This window comes from Copadichromis virginalis, linkage group LG7, assembly GCF_057382275.1.
Source record: "Copadichromis virginalis isolate Kocher_CV1m ecotype Utaka linkage group LG7, C_Virginalis_male_GT1.1, whole genome shotgun sequence".
In the NCBI taxonomy this organism is placed as follows: domain Eukaryota; kingdom Metazoa; phylum Chordata; class Actinopteri; order Cichliformes; family Cichlidae; genus Copadichromis; species Copadichromis virginalis.
In genome coordinates this window covers 31,138,040-31,159,059 of record NC_140624.1, presented here as the reverse complement: position 1 = coordinate 31,159,059, position 21,020 = coordinate 31,138,040, and the positions used below count along the sequence as shown (strand labels likewise).

Genomic DNA, 21,020 nt, shown 5'->3' with positions numbered 1-21,020 from the left:
GAATATTGTAATTTCTCCTTGTTCAGTGTTCTCGGGTAATCCGACGAGTCTCAGATTGGGTCTCCGGCTTCTATTTTCGAGGTCGTCCACCTTTAGCTGGAGATCCTGAAGTTTCTTATGAAGGGAAGCCTCTTTACTTGTGAGAGAAGAGACGTCGTCTTCAACTTTACTGATGCGAGTTTCTGCTGAGGTGAGCCTCTCCGAAAACACTCCAATTGCGTCTTTTATTTCTTGGTTTGATGTTATAACTTCTTGCAGTTGGGCAGTGAAGTGTATTTTCAGCGACTGAATTGCGGCCAAAACACTCGCCTCGGTCTGTTGGGCGCTAGCACTAGCTCCTTCCATCTTCTCGGTTTCAGGTTCGTTGCTAGGATTGTCGTCTGATCCATCCTTTCCGGCTGTTTTAGGCTTGGACCTATATTTAGTCGGCATTCTGGCTGTTTAGATCAAAGCAGAAGCTTAGGTCGGAGAGACAGCCGCTAAAAGGTTGGCTTTTAACCGCTGTTTAGGCGTACTTAAAGGACGTTGAGGTCAGAGCTCGAAGTCTCGCTACCGTTCAGGTGGACGCCATAACCAATGTCATGCTGTACGGTTGACTTGTACCCAGGGGGTGACTCCCCTGGGTACAAGAAGAAGTCAGACTGTATAAAAGTTTATGAGAAAATAACAATATTGGTCTAATGCTACAGTCACAATAAGGAAAACAGTGACTTCACTGCAGAACAATCAAAATGATAGCAAAAGTGATTGTGTGTGCACTGAGCTCTCCTTGTTGAAAGCTGAAATGGGGATGGGAACCAGACCTTCAGTGGCGTGTCTAGAAAATTTTTGTTGGGGGGGCCAGGTAGGGGCACAGATTTGGAGAAGGGTGGCAGATTTAATTGGCAGATAATGTTTAAAAAAAAAATTCTACCAACCCTTAACCATAATTCAATAATCCTATAAACCTAATAACCAAATGCACTTTTAACTCTTATTAGAATGAGATTTTAACCACTACGGTGCAAAGTTTTTAGATACTGCGTTGATAAAGTACAAGAGATACAATCAGTGCTTTGTCAGTGTTTACTCAGCATTCAAGGACAGCAATATTTGCATAGTATTTTTACTGACATATAGTGCACATATGTTTTGGGCAAAAACATTTTTGAAAATTAAAATACGAACATTTGTAACAAACAATTGACAAATTAGCCAATGCAAAACTTTATCTGCCTGTTAAAAAAAGAAGATAATCTTCTCACAAACTGGTGTTTGATTTTGAAACAGGAAAAAAGTGGAGAAACAACTGAAAAGACTAATATTTGAATAAAACCTGAAAGCAAGTAAATACTTTCTATGCTGCCTTATGGTAAACTTTAGTAATATTGATAAAGAACAACACTGGCTGATGATGAAATACAGTCAGCTGGCATGGTGACACTGCCAGTATTAACCTGCAGGGCTGGACTGGGACAAAAAAATTGGGCATTTTTACTACAGACCGACCCACCAGGTAGTAAAGCCATAAAGACTTTGAATGAAAACAAACGCTGTTGTGACAGTGATGTACAGTCTTGTTGGTATATGTATGATTTCTATACATTTTACGTCAGATAAAAACTTTGGTTGTAAGATTTAGATAATTATTTAATAAAAACTAGGTATTTTAAATGAGAATAAGAAAGAAAAGTATTTCTTTGTGCCCACCTTTCCCTGTTAATGCCCTACCTGGCCCCCTGGCAAAACTTTGCTAGACCCGCCCCTGCACAGTTACCAGCTGTCAGCTACATAAAAAAGGATCCTGGTGTTATTTATCTCTCAGAAACAGTTGATAACTTCAACTCATTCATGTCACCTAAAAGGTAAACCTGTTTCTCCATCACCTGTTCAGCTCTGATGATCCAGTAAGGACATCTCCTGGTTTCATCTTCATGTTTCCCTCTCACCACATATACAAACCGACATCATGACCAGCAGCTTTACAGCTGTGGCTCCAGCAAACATCAGCTGATACTAGAAATTAATATTAAATACATTCTAACAACAGCTGATCAAGCTTAAACGTGCTGCTGTTGTTTAGCGCAATATCTGCTGGTTTCCTCTTTCTGGCGCAAAGTGGGCGATAAACAAACAAGAGAGAAAAGCCGATCAGCTGATCATTGATCAGTTTCATGATTGAAGTAGCAACAGGAGAGAGAGGATGAGAGAAGAGGCAGCTGTGCAGCGTAAAGACAGAATAAATCCAGCTTTGTGTCTTTTTTCCATTCTAGCTGAAGTCCGGGACAAACTGCGTCTCTTCTCAGCTCAATACGAAACGTGTAATATTTTCTCTGAATGAGGGACCATTCCATTTTTTTAAGGAGCCGTTGGCAACTCTACTAACTAACCTTATGAATAAAATAAAGTTCACTATCAGTAACATCATAGCAACCGAACAGCTGTATAAAAACTCCGTCAAGCTGGCTAGAACGCAGTATGAGTTATTGCAACTGACAGTAAAAAGTCAGCAACATGAAAATAAACTCCACCTAAACTTGGTTTATATCTGACCCAGATAGACTGCAGGTCATAACTTCTTACCTGAAGTTCAGTTCACCTGACACTCGGACTGGTGGCTGCTTCGGGTCTCTCCTCCTGCCTCCCCTTCCCTCATCCACCTGTTGCCTCTGTGGAAGCCCCGTCATAGCCACCACCAAACAACGGAGTTATTTCTACACATCGACCTGCATCTGGCCAATCCACCACCTCTCATTGTTCATGCCATTACAAAAAAAAAATAAAAAATAAGTCACTGGGGATATGCCCGGTATGCCCGATGGCCAGTCCAGCTATGTTAACCTGCAACCAAATTTGCAGCTCCATACAGCAATGTTACGACTTAGATTATATCTTATAACTCATAACTCTTATGTTAGCTCCCCTCAGTAGCCTACTGTCTGAAATATTCCACAGCTGCAATAATTCTTTAAGTGTTATTTTTTTCCTTGGTATTCTAATTTCACCGAAGTTTACTAAACTCAACAAACTTGATATTTGGCTCATTTTCTTTCACCGAAAAATTGTTTCCTGCAGTGCCATCTTTCGCGCTTGGCTCTCCTACCTTTGCTAACGTGATGCGCATAGCGCAGAAGCGATGCTGCATTCACTTACACTCGGATATCTGAGCGTCACCGTGAAAACATAATCGGACATTTGATATTTGATTGAATTTTATTGTTTTGCCTTTGGGGTGGCACCTGGGGTGGCCAGTCTGGTTTGGGGGGTGGCCTGTGCCCCCCCCAGGCCACCCCGCTGGACACGCCATTGCAGACCTTTGACCACTCATAGCTAGTTACCATCTTCAAAATGACCTCATCGTAACACAGGAATAAGAAGAACTCAGTCTGCGATTAGTTTGGACTGAATGGAGCCATGTTTGCAATCCATCAGCGATAAATCAGTGAAAATCCCAAATCTGTCTACAAAAGAAAACATACATACTTCAAGCAAGAACCTCAGATATGAAACAGAAATTTAAACAGTGACTTAGCTGCTGCAGGACAGCAATTTAAGTGCAAACATGAGTGCTCAGTAACTTTGGTTTGATATAGCAATGTAACCAAAACACAGGTTGCTAACTGAGTCGAGTCCTGGGGCCCGTTCTTCGTACCTCGCTAAGTAGGTTAGCCGGATTAGATTGTTGACGATTTCGCGTGATCCTGGATCAGTCGGTTCCCCGAAGCTCATCCGGGACTTGCTGTCATAGCAACAGAGCCGTAAGCGTAAACCTGCTCGGGAGCAGGTTTACTTTATGTAAACAGGATTAGATCGCGGCCACGCAGGTATGTCCGCTTCATTTATACGAAAGCAACAGCGATATTTTACCACTGTTGTACCATAAATAAATAACATCAATGTAACTAAAGATAATGCAGCACTTGATCCTTTTATTGATGTCACACAGATACATACAGGTCATTCCCTAAAAAAGGGAAATGTACTATTAACATTCTATTACATGTATGTGATTATTACAGATGTAATTCATATTTCAGAGTAGTAATTGTAAATTACTTCGTGTAATCAAGATGAGAGACCACGGCTATAAAAGCGAAGGTGGATTTGGGAAGCCTGTCGCAGCCATGTCCTGTCCGTATACGCGACCAACCCATTGCGGAAGGTGCAAGATTGATAAGGAGAGTCCTCAGAATTCAGCGTATATTGCGGGACAGACAGGATCCTTTAGCTCAGCGCGACAGTGTGCTCATAGAGAGATATCGATATTCCCGTGAGGGTATTATTTACTTAACCAACTTGTTGACGAGGGGGTGCAGGACCACCACCTGTCTTTTTTTCCTCTGCCCTTTTCTTGGTTGCTGTTATGAACAAACTAACAGAGTATTACAGGCCAGTATTACCTTGCCAAGAGACGCAAAGCAATCTAAGAGATAAATATTACCATTCTGTAGAATACTCCTGTATTCCACTTTTACTTGTTCCCATGTTCTTGTGGGTCCTGTTGTGGCTCTAATGTGAAAGGGGATATAATATAACATATTATAATATAATATAATGCCATATGATATTGGACAATATAGTGTCATATGATAGATCTACCCTACCGCCTACTGGTGTTGGCCAGAGGGGCCGATGGCGCGATATGGCAGCCTGGCTACAACCGTAGCTGCCTCCACCAGTGTGTGAATGTGGGAGTGAATGAATAGTGGTATCGTAAAGCGCTTTGGGTGCCTTGGAAAGCGCTATATAAACCCAATCCATTATTATTATTATTATTAAATTACCTACGAGTTTGATTTGTCAGCAACTTTCTGCCAGCCCTCTCTCCTTGCTTTTGCAGCCTTTGCAGTGTTCTCTTGCGTTTTAATTAAACTCTGAAACTCCTGAAATCCCTCACTCATGAGTTCTTGCTCTGCTGCCGGAAAATACCGAGCACGCCCCTTCGACATTTTCGCCGACCAATCAGCGGGTTGCCGATCAATGTTTCTACTATCGATGCGTAGCCCCTTTTACGACACCCAGTGATGTCACATTCCTGCGTCCAGCTGTAGTAATCGTCAACAGCAGGTGTGTTCGGGGAACCGGATTAGCGAGCTCACGGTTAGCGCGATGATTTGATCTTGGATGTGTCATTTGATCTTGGATGTAGTAAGCGACGTACGAAGAACGGGCCCCTGGGCCCTGTTTCAGGAAGCCGGTTTAGTGGAAAAACTGAGTAAGTATACCCTGAGTTAACGAAAACTCTGGGTTTTCGGTTTCACAAAGCGAGTTCAGATGAAGCCTCAGTGAGTCACTATGACGACACACTCCGTGAAGCTAACCTGCCCCCTAGCAGGTTTACTACAACTAACCCTGACTGTCTCCGCCCCTTTGTCGGAAACCTGACAGTAGGAAGTGTCGGACATGGCGTGCCACTTCCTTGAAGAGCCAGTAGATCGTGAAGCCCAAATTCTCCGCAGAGCTCTCCGCCGGGAGAGAGTGATCAGAGCGCGTTTGGACATTTTATCATTTCCTGATGATTGTCTGTGCGAACGTTACCGTTTCTCAGCACAATCTATAAGTTATTTGGATAACATCCTCAGGCCATATATTACGCATGTGACACATCGTGGACATCCTCTCAGTTCTGTACATATTATTTGTATTGCACTTCGGTTTTTTGCAAACGGGAGCTTTCTGTATAATATTGGTGACGCTGAGCACGTTTCCAAGGCTACCGTCTGTCGGGCAGTCAGGAATGTTACAGTTGCACTGAAACGTCTCCTGTACTCGTCTGTGGTGTTCCCCGGTCATAGACCCACAAGATTCATCAAAGAGGGATGCCACAAAATTGCAGGTATCAGGATGACCAAAACTTAATTTATGATGTGGTGCTACTTGGACTACTACTTAAATTTTACATTTATTTTCACGGTTCCCAGGCGTGATTGGCCGTATAGATGGCACTCACATTCCAATCATTGCTCCTTCAGTAAATGAAGGAGACTATGTGAACAGGAAGTCTTTCCACAGCATTAATGTGCAGGTACATAGTTCCCTGTAGCATTTCAAACTAACAAATTATTTCATCATAGTAATGGATGCTAATTTGTGTTCTCTGCACTGTGAAGATCATATGTGATGCTGCCAACATTATCACAAATGTGGAAGCCAAGTGGCCAGGCTCTGTCCATGACTCACAAATATTCCGTGAATGTACACTGAGCACAAAATTTGGACATGGTGAGTTGAGAATACTTTAAAATATATAAAGACCAATTGCTTCAGGGACATTTGAACTGAAGTGTATCCTTCTGTCTTAGGAGAGTTCACTGGCTACTTGCTTGGTGATAGGGGGTATCCATGTTTACCCTATTTGCTTACCCCTTACCCTGACCCTGAACCGGGCCCACAGCAGCGATATAATCTGGCTAATTGCAGGACAAGAGCCAGAATTGAAATGACTATCGGAATGCTTAAGGCCTGGTTCCAGTGCCTGCAAAGACTCAGGGTCACCCCAGAAAGGGCATGTGACATTATTGTGGCATGTGTGATTCTTCACAACATTGCCACAATTAGAGGAGAACACTGTCCTTCTGAACCAAACATCAGCAGTGATCCAAACCATGAACATCCTGACCCTCCCACGGACATACAAGATGGAAGCGCAGTCAGAGACACCATATGTCACAATCATTTCTTTTGACCCATCACCTCAACATGTTGAAAGAAGAATAAACAGATTTTTTGTTCAACTGGCTTTATTGGTCGCCTGTGTTTCCTGTACACAAAGTATTAAAAGATGTAAACCTCATAAAGTGTCTCTGTTGCTTCCTCCTCTGTAACAGCTGTCAATGTTTCTTCATTATTTTCCTGTAGTAAAGAAATAAACAACATTGCTGTTCTACTGTAAACTCATATAATCTGTGGAGTATTACTCACAACTGCATGTTGGTCTGGCTCAACAGGAGGCTGCACCAGATGCAGTACACCATCACCATCAACTGATAGAATATGAGGTTTATACAGGTCACTTATAACTTACAAGGGACCAAATGGCAATTAACAAACATACCAATCACCTTACACTTCATTGTCATTATGCTCTCAAAGACAACCAAGACTGAGGGAAGGCAAAATCAGTAGGACAATAACTTCACTACAAAATAATCCATTATGGTAAAGAGTTTATCAGATGAATGAGTAGCACTGCAAAGGTGACTGTGAAGAAAGGATGTATGCACATCATGTATTATTTTGAATTTACCCCCTATGTAGGCACTTGTGTCTTGCGGGGTTATTGACTCAGAGGATGTCCCCGCAGAGATGCCTTCGGCCACAGGGCGCCCACTGTTTTGGCTGAGGGCCAACTGCTCAGCCTCTGTGAGTGGTGGTGGTGGAGGACCCCCACCTGTTTTTCGGGCCTCCGCTTTTTTTCTGTTGGCTATAACGAGCCACATTTGAGCATACAGAGTAAGCAAATATGTACTTGTAATGTGCTCAGATAATTTCAATAAGTGCTTACAGAAAGAAAATTAATGTAGCCTCTAACTGCAATTGATTTACATGGGACAAACAGACCAAGCACTATGGCTCATAATACAATTACACCTCACCTGTTTGGACTATATTTTTATATTTCATTTTTACTTGCTGCCAGGAACGTTTGGGGCCTGTTGGGTTGCACCTGCGCTCACATCACGTCACAAAATAAAATGTATAAAATAACAAATAAAATAACATATGATAAAATAACGTGTTAAATGGGTGGAAATCCCTCGATCAATGTTTATATTAACACTCACGCATTGACTCTGTCGGCTATGTTTTGCCATGCATGCTCCCTTTCTTTTGCAGCTGTGGCTGTGTTACTTTTTTTCTGAGAAATTTGCATGTTATCGGCATATGCTGCCATCAGAATTTCGGCCTCAAGCGCTGTGAAATACATTGACCGCGCCTTCTTTCCCTCCGTCTCCATGGTGACTCGCTTAATCTGTGCTCCGCTTATCAGGGCTTTATGTATCCTCGTCCGCGCGCTTCACTTGGGGTTAAAGCAACTCCGCGTTGATTGAACTAATTGTTATCAGCCTTTCTGAAACCGAATATTCCGAGTTGGACAGTTCGGGGTTACTCAACCCTGCGTATCATTTTTAACTCTGAGTTTTCTAAACCGGCTTCCTGAAACAGGGCCCTGTACTGCAGAAAGAGAAGACGAGTTGAGCTCATCGGTTTGGACTGACTCAGACTGACTGTAACATTTGGCAATCTGTGTTTATAAATTAGTGACTGCGGTCGGTCTGAGTCATGATAGTTTGCAGACTTTTTGATTAAGTGGTTTTGCACGCTCATACAATAACCAGTTGGTCACAGTAAACACTGTGCAAATACTTGTTTAATATTAAAAAAATAGTTCATTCTGTAAATGACGGTTATAATTAATGGACATGGGATGATATAGATGGAGTGGTTTAGGGCTACTAAAAACTCTTTACTGTAAGCAGTGTTTCCAGTTCAAAACAAAAGATGGTGAAAAACAGTAAATGTGACGTTCTCTTAGTGTTGCTCACACTATTTCTGTTCATACGTTAACCATAGTGAGAGACGTTAGTGTTTATTGTGCTTAGGAAATTCTGTATTTTGAGTCGAGGGTCCATGTGCTTTCATTTAAGTTTCTGAGTGAATCTTTGGTTTCGTAATTTCCTCAGAAGAGCTAGAAACTGAGACAGTTGTTTAGCGTGCTCACTTTAAGTTCTCGTTTATTCATTGTGTTATTTTTTCATCTTGTGTAAATAAAGTCCCTTTCACTTCACACGTGCTTCTCCGCGTGCTGTCTGCATTAGACTATGTCCACACTAACCCAGATAGATTTGAAAACGCTGTTTTCATCTGAAAACGCTCTGCTTCCACACTAGTGTTTTCAGTCGTTTTCACAAAGTTATGCGTCCACACTGAAACGGCCGAAAACGCTTATGTTCCAGTACTGTGCATGCGTGAAGCGCAAGAAGATTCGGCCTGCCTCATTTCTGTCTGACGTTTATTTACTTTCTGGCTCTTTGAAACGTCGCAGCAAAAGGTTGAGGAAAAGCACCAAGTTTTTTTAAATAGACTAACAATGAGGTGGAGTTGTTGCTGCGAGTAACACAAAAGTACAAAGTTGCAAAAGCAAGTGAGAATTAAAGAATTTGAAGAAAAGCTATCTGGAGCATGTACAGACTGATATTAATCTTTAATAGGGCTGTCCAAGTTGAGAGCAAACAAAACAACTGCTGTATAATGCCCTTTATAACAATACAAGCATCACATGACTAAAATGCGTCACCGTTTTACAAAGTCTGCGTTTTCACTGTCCACACTGCGATGCAAACGCACCGTCTTCAAATGTATTCTTTTTCGAGAGCATTTTCAAAACGCGGCGTTTTCCTTGAGCAAAAACGTAGTCTCAGTGTGGACGGGAGGCCAAAACGGAGAGAAAACGATGCGTTTTCAAACGAAAACACATTAGTGTGGACGTAGCCTTAGAGTCCTCCCTTACCGCGCTCTCAGCCGTGAAAGCTTTGTTCTTCTAAAGCCAGCTACCCATATCAAGACAGGCCATTATTTCCTCACACCCAAAACATTAAAGATTTTTCTTCCTAGACCAGAACAGAACATCAAAAATGCTCAACCCCGGGCTTCTGCTTCCGGCCGATGGAGTAAGTAGCAGCGAAAGGCAGCTCCGCTAAGATTTTTGATTATCCAAACCTCCTGGGACACATATTGACTTTGATTTGGACCAAGATTCAACTGTACAAACTCCTCCTGACCAAAGCGAGTCATGAAGAGTAGTCGGAAATACACGCAAAAAACTTTGTCGTCAGCTTCTGCTACATCTGGCGGCGAAGAGCCACAACACGATATGGCGGACGAGAACTCGCCAATCTCCGTGAGGATCCTTCGGAGCGAATTGCAAGCCTACCGAGACGGTATGATGAACGATATTAAGATGCAGATAGATAACATGCATGAAAACTTACGTGAGGACATTTCCTCGCTAAGAGAAGAAGCTAAAGCAGACACCAATAAGCTTCGACATGAGCTATCACAGAAAATAGAGGCACTGCACGAAACTCATGCAGAAACAACAAGTATACAGAAGGACATGGAGCGGGCCCTCTGCGACACTACAGACAGGTTAACAGCCTTGGAGAAAGATCACGAAACCCTAAAGAAAGATTACAACAAGCTACACGACAAATGCCTGGATTTAGAAAATAGAAGCCGCAGAAACAATCTGCGTGTGGTGGGCATTAATGAGGACGCAGAGGGGGGAAACCCCAGCTGTTTCATGGCAGAATTTTTCTCAGAAGTGCTCGGGAAAGAAAATGATGATTCGCTTATCATGATAGACCGAGCCCACAGAACCCTCGCCCCGAAACCACGGACAGGGGAGCGCCCAAGAGCCATGATAGTCCGCCTGCACTACTACACCGACAGAGAGAAGATTTTACGATTGTCCAGGGAAAAAGGTCGCCTCTTCTACAAAGGATCACCTGTACACATCTTCCCGGACATGAATCCTGAGGTCAGCAAACTTCGAGCGTCATTCAACCCCGTGAAAGGGAAACTGCGGAATGCTGGCATCCTGTACAGTCTGTACTACCCCGCGAAGCTGACTATAACGGTGAACAACGCTAAGCACTCATTCACAGATCCGCGCGAAGCAGAGAAGTTCGTCAGTACCCACGTCCAGAACCCAGCCACATCTACCGCTTAGCCACATCTTTACAAACATGACCCAGGAGGGAATAGCATATAATAATAGACAATCTTAAGGAGTTTAGTGGTGAGTCTGATGTCTACAGCCTGTAAAAAGCTGGACAAAAATTGTTTTTCTTTTCTTTGCAAATGAAGAAAGGGTTCCGGTTTGAGTTCATGAGGTTGTTCTTTAGTTTGGTTCAAGAAAGTTGTGAATTTCAGAGGATCACTTTTAGAAAGCTCAGAGTAAGATCCATCAACCACTCAGTAACAGTTAATAACTATTGGTACCTCTACTGAGAGAGCACCACAAAATCTTGTCAACTTTGTAACATGGAACTGTAGGGGACTCAGGGGACCAGTGAAACGAGGAAACATTTTAGCTCACTTAAAAAAAGTAAACGCGGATATAATCTTTTTGCAAGAAACGCATCTATAAGTACAAGACCACAACAGATTACGATGCAAATGGATAGAACAAATATTTCACTCTACGTTTAAAGCTGGAAGCAGAGGCACAGCCATACTGATCAAAAAATCGGTACCATTTACAGCAGCAAAAATACTACCAGACACTCAGGGTAGGTATGTTATTGTAACTGGCAAACTTTATGGTCATTTAGTTATGTTAGTAAATATTTACGCTCCGAATGTGGACGATGAGCAATTTATACGGTCGATAATATCAAAGCTTCCGGATATCGATACTCATCAATTAATCATAGGAGGTGATTTTAACTTGGTGTTAAATACTAACCTTGATAGATCATCGAGTAAACCTGCCAAAATATCTAAATCGGCAAAGGCCATCCAGGAATTTATGGGAAATTATGGAATAATTGATCCGTGGAGAGTTCAGAATCCTAATGTGCGACAATATTCATTCTATTCTCCGGTCCACCAGACATATACCAGGACTTTTTTTTAATCGATTCTAAATTTCTGCCATCAGTAAAGCGCTGTGAATATGGCACAATAATGTTGTCGGATCACAGCCCCCTCCTTTTGCAACTAGCCCTCGGGTTCAATCACACAACAAAGATATGGAGATTTGATAATAGTTTATTATCAAATAAACAGGGGATAGAAGACATTAAGAACCAAATTGATTTCTACCTGTCAATTAACAACACTCCGGATATTACCAAGTCTACCTTGTGGGAAGCACTAAAAGTGTACATTCGGGGGCAGTTAATTTCGCGGAAGAGTCTAATGAATAAACAACAAAGAGAAGAAGAGAGACGTATAAAAGACAAGATACAGGAAGTAGATAGACAACACACAGCGCGGCCCTCAACAGTCTTGCACAAGAAGAAACTGTCCCTGCAAGCTGATTTAGAATTGATGTATACCGCAAGAACAGTCAAGCTTCTAACCAGGGCAAAATATAAATATTATGAACAGGGGGAAAGGATGGGTAAAGTTCTAGCACAACAAATCAAGAGACAAGCAGCAACAAGATTGATCACAGAAATTCGCACCAATACGGGACAAATAACGAGGGACCCAAAGGAGATAAATAGTATATTCAGAAGTTTCTATGTAGACTTATACGCCTCAGAATCAAAAAAGAACCCCGCACTATTTGAGATGTTCTTTAACAAGTTTAGTGTACCTGTGATCAACCCAGACAAAGTAGAACAACTCGAAAAATCCATAACTATACAAGAGCTACAGCAAGCAATAGATAATTTACAGAACTCCAAAGCTCCAGGTCCAGACAGTTATACTTCGGAATTTTACAAGGCCTTTAAAGACCATATCTCACCCCTGTTACTAGAAGTATATAATGAGGCGCTGGACAAAAAAGCCCTACCGCCGACTTTATATCAGGCAAGCATCTCTTTGATCTATAAAAAAGAAAAAGATCCTTTAGACCCGGCTTCATATAGACCGATCAGCTTAATTAATGTAGATAATAAGATACTTGCAAAGATTTTGGCAACACGCCTGGAAACTGTTCTGCCAACAATTATATCTCAGGACCAAACAGGATTCATTAAAGACAGGCAGCTGTTTTTTAATATTAGAAGACTTTTAAACATTATCTATACGCAAGACAAGCACAATCCTAGTCCTGAAATTTTGCTTTCTTTGGACACGGAGAAGGCCTTCGACAGGGTCGAGTGGGATTATCTCTTCTCGACCCTGTCGAGGTTCGGATTTGGCCCTAAATTTATTTCTCTGGTTAAACTACTATACATCCAACCAAAAGTGTCGGTACAAACAAACAATGTCCACTCCGACTATTTCGATCTGAATCGTTCAACAAGACAAGGCTGTCCTCTTTCACCTCTGCTTTTTGCGTTGGCTATTGAACCTTTAGCTCTTCTACTGCGCTCAACAGACGAATATACAGGGATCAGAAGGGGAAAAGCAGAACATAAAGTCTCGCTTTATGCAGATGATTTACTACTGTATATTTCTAACCCTGCAAAATCAGTCCCAGTCATCATGGAAATTTTGCAGAATTTTGGAGAAGTGTCAGGATACAAATTGAATTTATCTAAAAGTGTGCTATTCCCAGTCAACTCTAAAGCAATAGGTAACCCAAGTTGTTTCAATACCTTGCCATTTCAGGTTTCTAATCAGTTCCAATATCTTGGAATAAATATCACTCAGGATTATTATGGTTTATTTAAACACAATCTCTCTAAACTATATGATGAAACCAAAAATAACATAGACAAATGGATTAATCTACCAATTTCACTAGCAGGGAGGATAAACATTGTTAGAATGAATATTCTTCCCAAATTCTTATTTTTATTTCAGTGTATCCCTATTGTGATTAATAAAGCCTGTTTTAATAAATTAGACTCCTTAATATCCTATTTCATATGGAACAGAAAGAATCCAAGAATCAAGAAAAGCTACCTACAGAGACCGACATGTCAGGGAGGGATGGGGTTACCATGCTTCCGTCTATATTATTGGTCATGTAATGTTCGTTCCATGTCGTTTTGGTTGCAGACTAAGGGGGCCGACTGGACAACGATGGAGAATGAAAGCTTCTCCTCATTAGAAGCTATGATCTATTCAGCTCTCCCTATCCCTAAACATGACTTTAAAAATCCTGTAGTCTCTCATACAATTAAAATCTGGACACAGATAAGGAAACATTTCGGGTGGAGGGAAGCTTCCATACTAACTCCACTCATGAATAACGCAACATTCACACCATCACTTTCAAACATTTCATTTCTCCAATGGAACCACAATGGGCTGCACTCAATAAAGGATTTATTCATCAACAAGGTTTTTCCCACATTCCGGCAACTGCAAGAAAAATTTGACTTGCATAGTAATGACTTTTTCAAATACTTACAGAGCAGAAGCTTTGTAAGGAGGCTTTTTCCATCTTTTCCAGGTCGGCCCCCAGACTCTGCCTTAGATAACTTATTTCAGTTTGATCCACTCAAGAAAGGACTAATAACAAAAATTCACAACGCACTCACAACTGGATGGAACTGTCACACTTGACTATCTGAGAGAGGCCTGGCAGTGTGACCTTGGTACGAGAATTACAGATAATCAATGGACAAAAGCCCAGGAAAATGTACACTCTTCCTCTGTTTGCATTCGTCATGGACTCTTACAGTTTAAAGTGCTACATAGACTCCATTTATCAAAGTTGATACTGTCAAAAATGTTCCCCAATGTAAACTCGTCCTGCGAAAGATGTAAACAGCAACCTGCTTCACTGGCGCATATGTTTTGGAATTGTCCCTGTATAACAACATATTGGAATAATGTCTTTCATATCTTGTCTAAAATTCTAAAAAAACCACTTAAGCCAGACCCAATCTGTGCTTTATTTGGAGTGAAGCCGGTTGTTGTAGACCTATCAGCCACCCAAAATAATGTGATACGTTTTGTGACGCTGCTGGCACGCCGTTTGATTCTACTAAATTGGAAACAAAAGGTGCCTCCTACCACATCAGCGTTAATACAAGATGTATTGAGACACTTGCAGCTGGAAAGAATTAAACTCCTACTAAAGGGGAGGTTGGAGGAATTCCATTCAACCTGGCAATCTTTTATAGATTTCTTCAATACTGTACAGATATAAATGGTCACTGAGCCTCATTGTTAGTTCGATAAATAGCATCCTCTGTCCAACGTTGTTTGTTGTTGCTTTTTTTTTTTTTTTTTACTGTGTTTAATTTCTATTGTATATATGTAATCATTTATATTTGAATCTTAGTTGCCTTTTATGATAAAGAACACTGGAAAACCAAATAAAGAGATTTGAGAAAAAAAAAAATGCTCAACCCCAAATCAGAAAAGACAGACAGAAATGGTGCTACATGGCTCAGTCCACGACATCTGCTGGAAAAATAACCAAAAATATGTTCAAGGTCACGGCGTGTCCAAGGGGTTTTTAGGTTTTGGAAAGTTGTTCTCTCAAATCTTTGAAACATCAACATTTTTTCTTTAGGACTTTTTCAGAAATATAGGGTTGTGGTTTGTGTGGCCTGAACTTTAGAAGTTAAACTACAAATGTCTGATCTGACATTAAACACTCTTTCAAGTTCCGTCTCTTTAGTGCAAACCCTGCGTGATAATAATGACTGCACTATTGCAATCGGGGGATTCACAGCCTGTCAATAGATATCTTTTTAAAAGTTGAGAATCATGTCTCGACCTGACGTCGGGATTTTAGGCCAATGAGTTTTCAAAGGGATCACAAAGAAATGCTACACATGCCCATGCGCTCTTTCTATTCATACTCGTAGCCTTAGGCTCAGGAGTGTCTGAGACGAAGGCAGGTGCTGGTTTGTCTCACATGCCATTGAAACAAACACTAACAGTTTGCATTGTTTTGGACAGCTTATATCTGTATTTTGTGTGGAAACATTGAAAGCTGCAAAAAGATTCCAAAAAAAGGCGACCTATAGCAATAAGGCATTTGAAGAGCCACACTTCACTTACAAGTGAAGTGAAGTGAAGTGAAGTGTGTGTATGTGGTGACTCAGCTTGACTCTGCTGTACCTCATCAGCCAACAATGACAGCTCACTGGTGTCGTGGGCATCATAATCATACAGGACCCTGGCCTTCCTGGCACCCGTGACGGGCAGCTGTGACTGCTCCATGGCGAGCGTGACCGGCTTCTGGCTGGATGAGGAGGAGGCGGCAGGGACAGCGGCTCCGGAGGATGCCGGTCCAGACAGAAAGGCGGGGGACACAGGGTTGGGGCAGACGGAGGCAGAGGAGTGGGGTGCACTGACAGCATTAGCACATCTGTGTGAAGACACATACATGGTAGGTATGGTTTACTTACTGTAAACAAACATTTTATGCCTTCCAAAAAGGAAGAAATAAAAATTATTATTTACAAAAAATAATTTAAAGCCTATTTTTATTGAAAGAATCTCAAAAACTTTAAGGCTTTATTGGTGTTTCTTTTTTTCTTCTAGTGTATGCAATTATTTCAGGGGGGGGGGGGGGGCAGTTGGACTTTTAGCAACAGTTTTATAAGCAAAAAGCTTTCATCTCTCACTTCATAACCTCATACACGACCCCAGGATCCACTGCTTCAGAATTACTGGCAGGCCTGTTTAGAAGCTGGGCTGTCCTGATGTGGAGTCATGCAGCTGAAATACGTACAAAATGTTAAAACCACATTTTGCTGATGGCCATTCCCCCAAAATCTCCTCATATCTTCCATCCTCCAGCTCCTCTGAGGAGACTGAAGTGTTCCCAAGCCGGCCAAGAGATGTAACCCCCCCACAGTTACAACTTTCCCCACGATGGCTTAAATCAGGGGTGTCAAACTCAAATACACAGTGGGCCAAAATTCAAAACTGGAACAAGGTCGCGGGCTTACATCAATATTTATTGTAAAAAAAAATCTTCCTCCAGGTTTAAGAATGAATCTCTTCTTATGGACTCAAACAAGTTTTGCTGAAAAACTGAATATGAAACAAGCAAAGCTTAATACTAAACAATATATATATTATCTGTATAATACCAGTAGGCCAGCTCTAATAATAATTTGGTATGGCCAAATGTAATTAGGCTGCGGGCCAAATTTGGCCCGCAGGCCAGAGTTTGACACCTATGGCTTAAATGAACGTGGGGTCCAGTGAAAGCAGCAGTTTTGTTTACATGGTTTGGCATGAGCTCTAAAACTCATAGACCAGGGTCAGCATTAATGCGAGCATCACTGATGATGATGTAAACAAGCATAACAAGACAACATCAAAAAAAGTTTTTTCCAGTTTAAACTATGTTACCGGAGGTTACGAAAAAGACGGCAGCTCAGTGTCTGGACCTCGTGTACATGTTTTGACACCATCCTGGTTTCTGATATGATTGAGTCCACATGAGAGAGATACTCCCATACAGCTTATGACAAAATTTAATCCGAAGTGATTGATGGCCCTAATCACGACCTTTTGACCTCCCCCCTCCCCCCCGGAAGTGTGTAATGAGCGTGACGAATCGCATCCGGAGAAGGGAGGGGGAAACCTCCGGAAGCGCGCCATCTGTTGCTAAGCGTGTCGAATTGCATCCTGAGAAGGGAGGGGGGAAACCTCCGGAAGAGCGCCATCTGTTGTTGGGAAAAAAGGTTTTTAGTGGGAGGGAGTGCAGCAGGGGAGGAGAATAAAAAAGCAGAGAGGTGGAGTCCGTCACAATTTCTAAGGCACAGACGCAAGATGGATTTCCTTCTGCAGCCCAGCAGCGTTCCTGTGTCCGATGAGATCTGCTCTCCCAAAGAAGAAGGCTTTGAATATGACATATTCAAATACAGCATATTTACTATGGAAGGCCTCGATCCGGACCTTATGACCCTACCGGAAATACTCCGGAAGTGTCTAGTCATTTTCAGACCTAATGCGTCATGTTCCCTAAGCACAGCGGTGATGCAGCAGCTGATTCTGTGCTGTATAGAGAGACAGAGCGGCAGCTAGTTTTCCACAAACTCATAGTCTGAATTCTGTTTCAATATTATGACAATTTTCTCTGTTTTTTTTTTACAATAGCGGGTGTAATTTTACTTTCTTAAGCTGCACCGGCGTTTGTAATGGAAATAAAGAGTGACTTCCTGTAGAGATTTCAATAGTATTTTATTTTCCTATAATACAGACGCTGTAAAAAACCTTTAAGATACACCATAGCTTGTGATGAAAAGAAGAACTTTCTATCCGTTTGTAACCTACAGGCTGCCTATGTGTAAAAAACGAATAAATATCCCTTAGTGAATACTACTTTTCCTTTTGAGAGACTGAAAAACAAACCATAATTGCAGCGACAGGCGATCTTGTTTCACACACACACACACACACACACACACACACACACACACACACACACACACACACACACCGCGGGTCAAGGAGGAGTTTTTTCCTTCATTACTTTTACAATGGGTTTTCTCAATAGATAGAAAATGATGACGTTGAGGAGTCAACAGCCGATATTATCATTGCTTGTAACCCGGTAAATAATTTCGTACATCTCCTCCCCTAAAATAAGCCTTAGCGGAAAAAAAAGCTCATATTCGAATAAGTTTATTCCCCTCTGTGGGAAAGAGTTTTTTTTCTCAGAGTCAACCATGAGGCGAGTTTTGTCAACAGCAAGAACAACTGTTGCCCATAAAGTAAAACAAATATCCGCCTCTAAGTCGTATTTTACCGTTGCAGAATGTGGAAAACAGACAGCCCTCACAGGAGGCACCCAGGGGCCCACCTCACACACCATAGTTAAAATATTTAAATTTCAACTAAATTTGTAGTAATGATCGGATTTCCTCACTTATCTACACCACACTCCTTGTCCTTGATTTCTTATCGTTTCTTATCGTTCCTCTGTCCCTTAATAGAAACCACATATATAGAAACTATCCTCCCTTTCAGTTGTCTTTTGCACTTCCATATCGCAAAGCAGTTACTGTAGGTTATTTTCTGCTTATGCATTAATGTAATTAATTAACTTATTTATCCTTAAGTAAGGTAATGACTTGAGTTCTAATGCTTTTTGTCTCTTGAGTTAGCTGTCAATGTGGGATTTTTTTCCCCTTTTGTCCAGTTAAAGCTGCCTTTCATTCTTCAACACAGCTTAAACTCTAATAGGTAAGCTTTCTTGTAATTTCTTAGTTCTGCAGGCTTCTTGAAAGACATCCGAGACTCTTCTTTGGATGCTGGCTGCCTTTTGTTTTGTTTTCTGTCAAGATGATCCCACACTGCTTCGATTATCTTGAGCTTCGAACCCTGGAGAGATCAATCCATGACTGATGCGTTGTTTCATCCAGGCATACTTTGACTACATTGGCAGTATGTTTGCGATCATTGTCGTACTGAAAAATGAAGTTGAAGCCAATCAGACACTACGTGGTATTACATGGTCGATCAAAATCTGGTGGAACTTTTCTACATTCATAATTTGATTAATTTGGATAAGAGCTCCAACAACACTGGCTGAAATCCAGCCTCAAAGCACGGTAGAGTATCCACGCTGTGTTAAAGACGGCTATAGACATTCACTGTTGTATCTCTCTTCGGACCTCTTCCATGCATATTTCAAATTTGGATTCATTACTCCATAAGACATATTACAGCTGATTTCTTTTTCCAGTCAATTTCTTGTGTAATTTGGCACACCTCAGCCTTATTTTTCTCTGTTCTCCTTCCTTAAGAATGGCTTATTAACAGCCACCCTTCCAACTCAGATAACTTTTGATGAGGTTTCATGAAATGTTTACAGCACTTGAGTTACTCGCCACGGCCATCCTAAATGCTAAAAACACTAAACTTTAATTCTAAATTACGTAATTAACGTTAACCAGAAAAAACAAGCCAAAGTCGAAATGTTGCTGAGCTGACCTGTGGTATGCTATGTCTTCTAAAGCACGTATAATGTAAACAGAACTGGTCTTTGCACAGAAGCCTGTGGAGCTTCATAATTAACCTCAGTGTGTGAAGAGGACTCTCCATTTAATAATAGCTGTAATAAAATGTTCTGGCCGACGGTGTTAAACGCTGCACTTGGGTCTAGCAGGGAAGATTTCAACTTTTCAATACGAATGAAGGCTGAAAACTGATTAGATTAATGTCTGATGATCTTTTCTGTGCTTCTTCAAGTTTGTAACACCAAACATATTAAAGGATGATGTAAGGCTCACAGGAAGAGTTTAATTAGACACACATTTACTATTTTTCTTTATACTCTTTCTTTCTTGACATGTTTAATATGCTTACTATCAGAGGAGAAAATGAACCTTGTGTAGTCTAAAAACTTTTTTATTTAATCAAACTGTAATGTTGTTGAACTCTGACGGACGTGTCTTTTAATCTTGTCAACAAATCCTTAATCATCTAAATCTGCCATTTATCATCTTGTAAAATGTTCCCTCTGCTTCTGTTGCACATCTCCCCCGACACTCTCTGCTTCACCTGTCCTGTGCAGGTGGTCCAACCCCTGCCTGCCTCCTTAAACTGGGGTGTTTAAATCTCTTTACCTCTGTTGTGAACTTCACACAAAGTTTGTGGTAACAAAATCAAACTGACGAGGATCTCGTTTGAAAAACACACACACTCACGAGACAAAATAAAAACAGACTGCTCAAAGCAAAAGCAGAGCCCTCACAGCTGGTAGTACAAACACAGTGACAACATGCGTATTAGATACCCTCAGTGCCAAAAGCATAAATATGAAAAAAATGTGATCACCAAGAATATCCTAAAAATGGCATTGAGGTGCGTGTTACAGTAAAGAAAAAAAAAAAGTAGCCAAATTTTCATCGGAAAATGTTGAATTTTAGTAAAAACAATGCTCTGTAGTTTGATACTGTCGTTACAGACAAAGCAGATGTTTAAAGCCTTTGGACGCACATTTGAAATGCACTCATTCTCCTTATCAGCTGGAAACATTAAAGCCGTAAAATGACTTTTTCAAACGGATAAAAACTATTGAACAGCAGCAATGTTGAGCCTGTTCCAAAATTTGAATGTACATGTGTTGAAGGTGCGGGTCTTGTTGGATTATTAAACATACTTTCTTTAATTTTTCGAGCCACAAAAACAACAACTTTTAATTTTCTTCTGCTTGAGTCTCGGCCTCGGGTAGCTCTACTTATCATTGCTCAGTCAGTTGTCTGTTTGCGCTACTTTTTCAAGGAGCAGCGGATTATTGGTAAGGGTGACTTTATGTGTTTAGCTACTTAAGTGGAAGTACTGTGGATAGTTTTACCTTACATACATAAGGCTGACAGTACAGCTTCTGAGGTAACTGTTTACAAAATGTTATATTCTATCCACAAATTCTTTGCAATTTTACATTGATAAACATTATCCTTAACACATTTGGCCCACATAAAGTACTA

At 41.2% G+C, this 21,020-nt stretch overlaps 1 protein-coding gene across 3 annotated transcripts in view; it reads right to left on the bottom strand.

The window, feature by feature from the left end:
* The window catches only part of sh3glb2b (SH3-domain GRB2-like endophilin B2b), a 65,742-nt gene that overhangs the window by 11,538 nt on the left and 33,184 nt on the right, over positions 1 to 21,020 (bottom strand). For all 3 annotated transcript variants that reach the window (XM_085463011.1, XM_085463012.1, XM_085463013.1), the window contains one exon: positions 15,688 to 15,937. In XM_085463011.1, the coding sequence (XP_085319137.1) occupies positions 15,688 to 15,937 (250 nt within the window). The remainder of the gene's footprint in view (positions 1 to 15,687; positions 15,938 to 21,020) is intronic.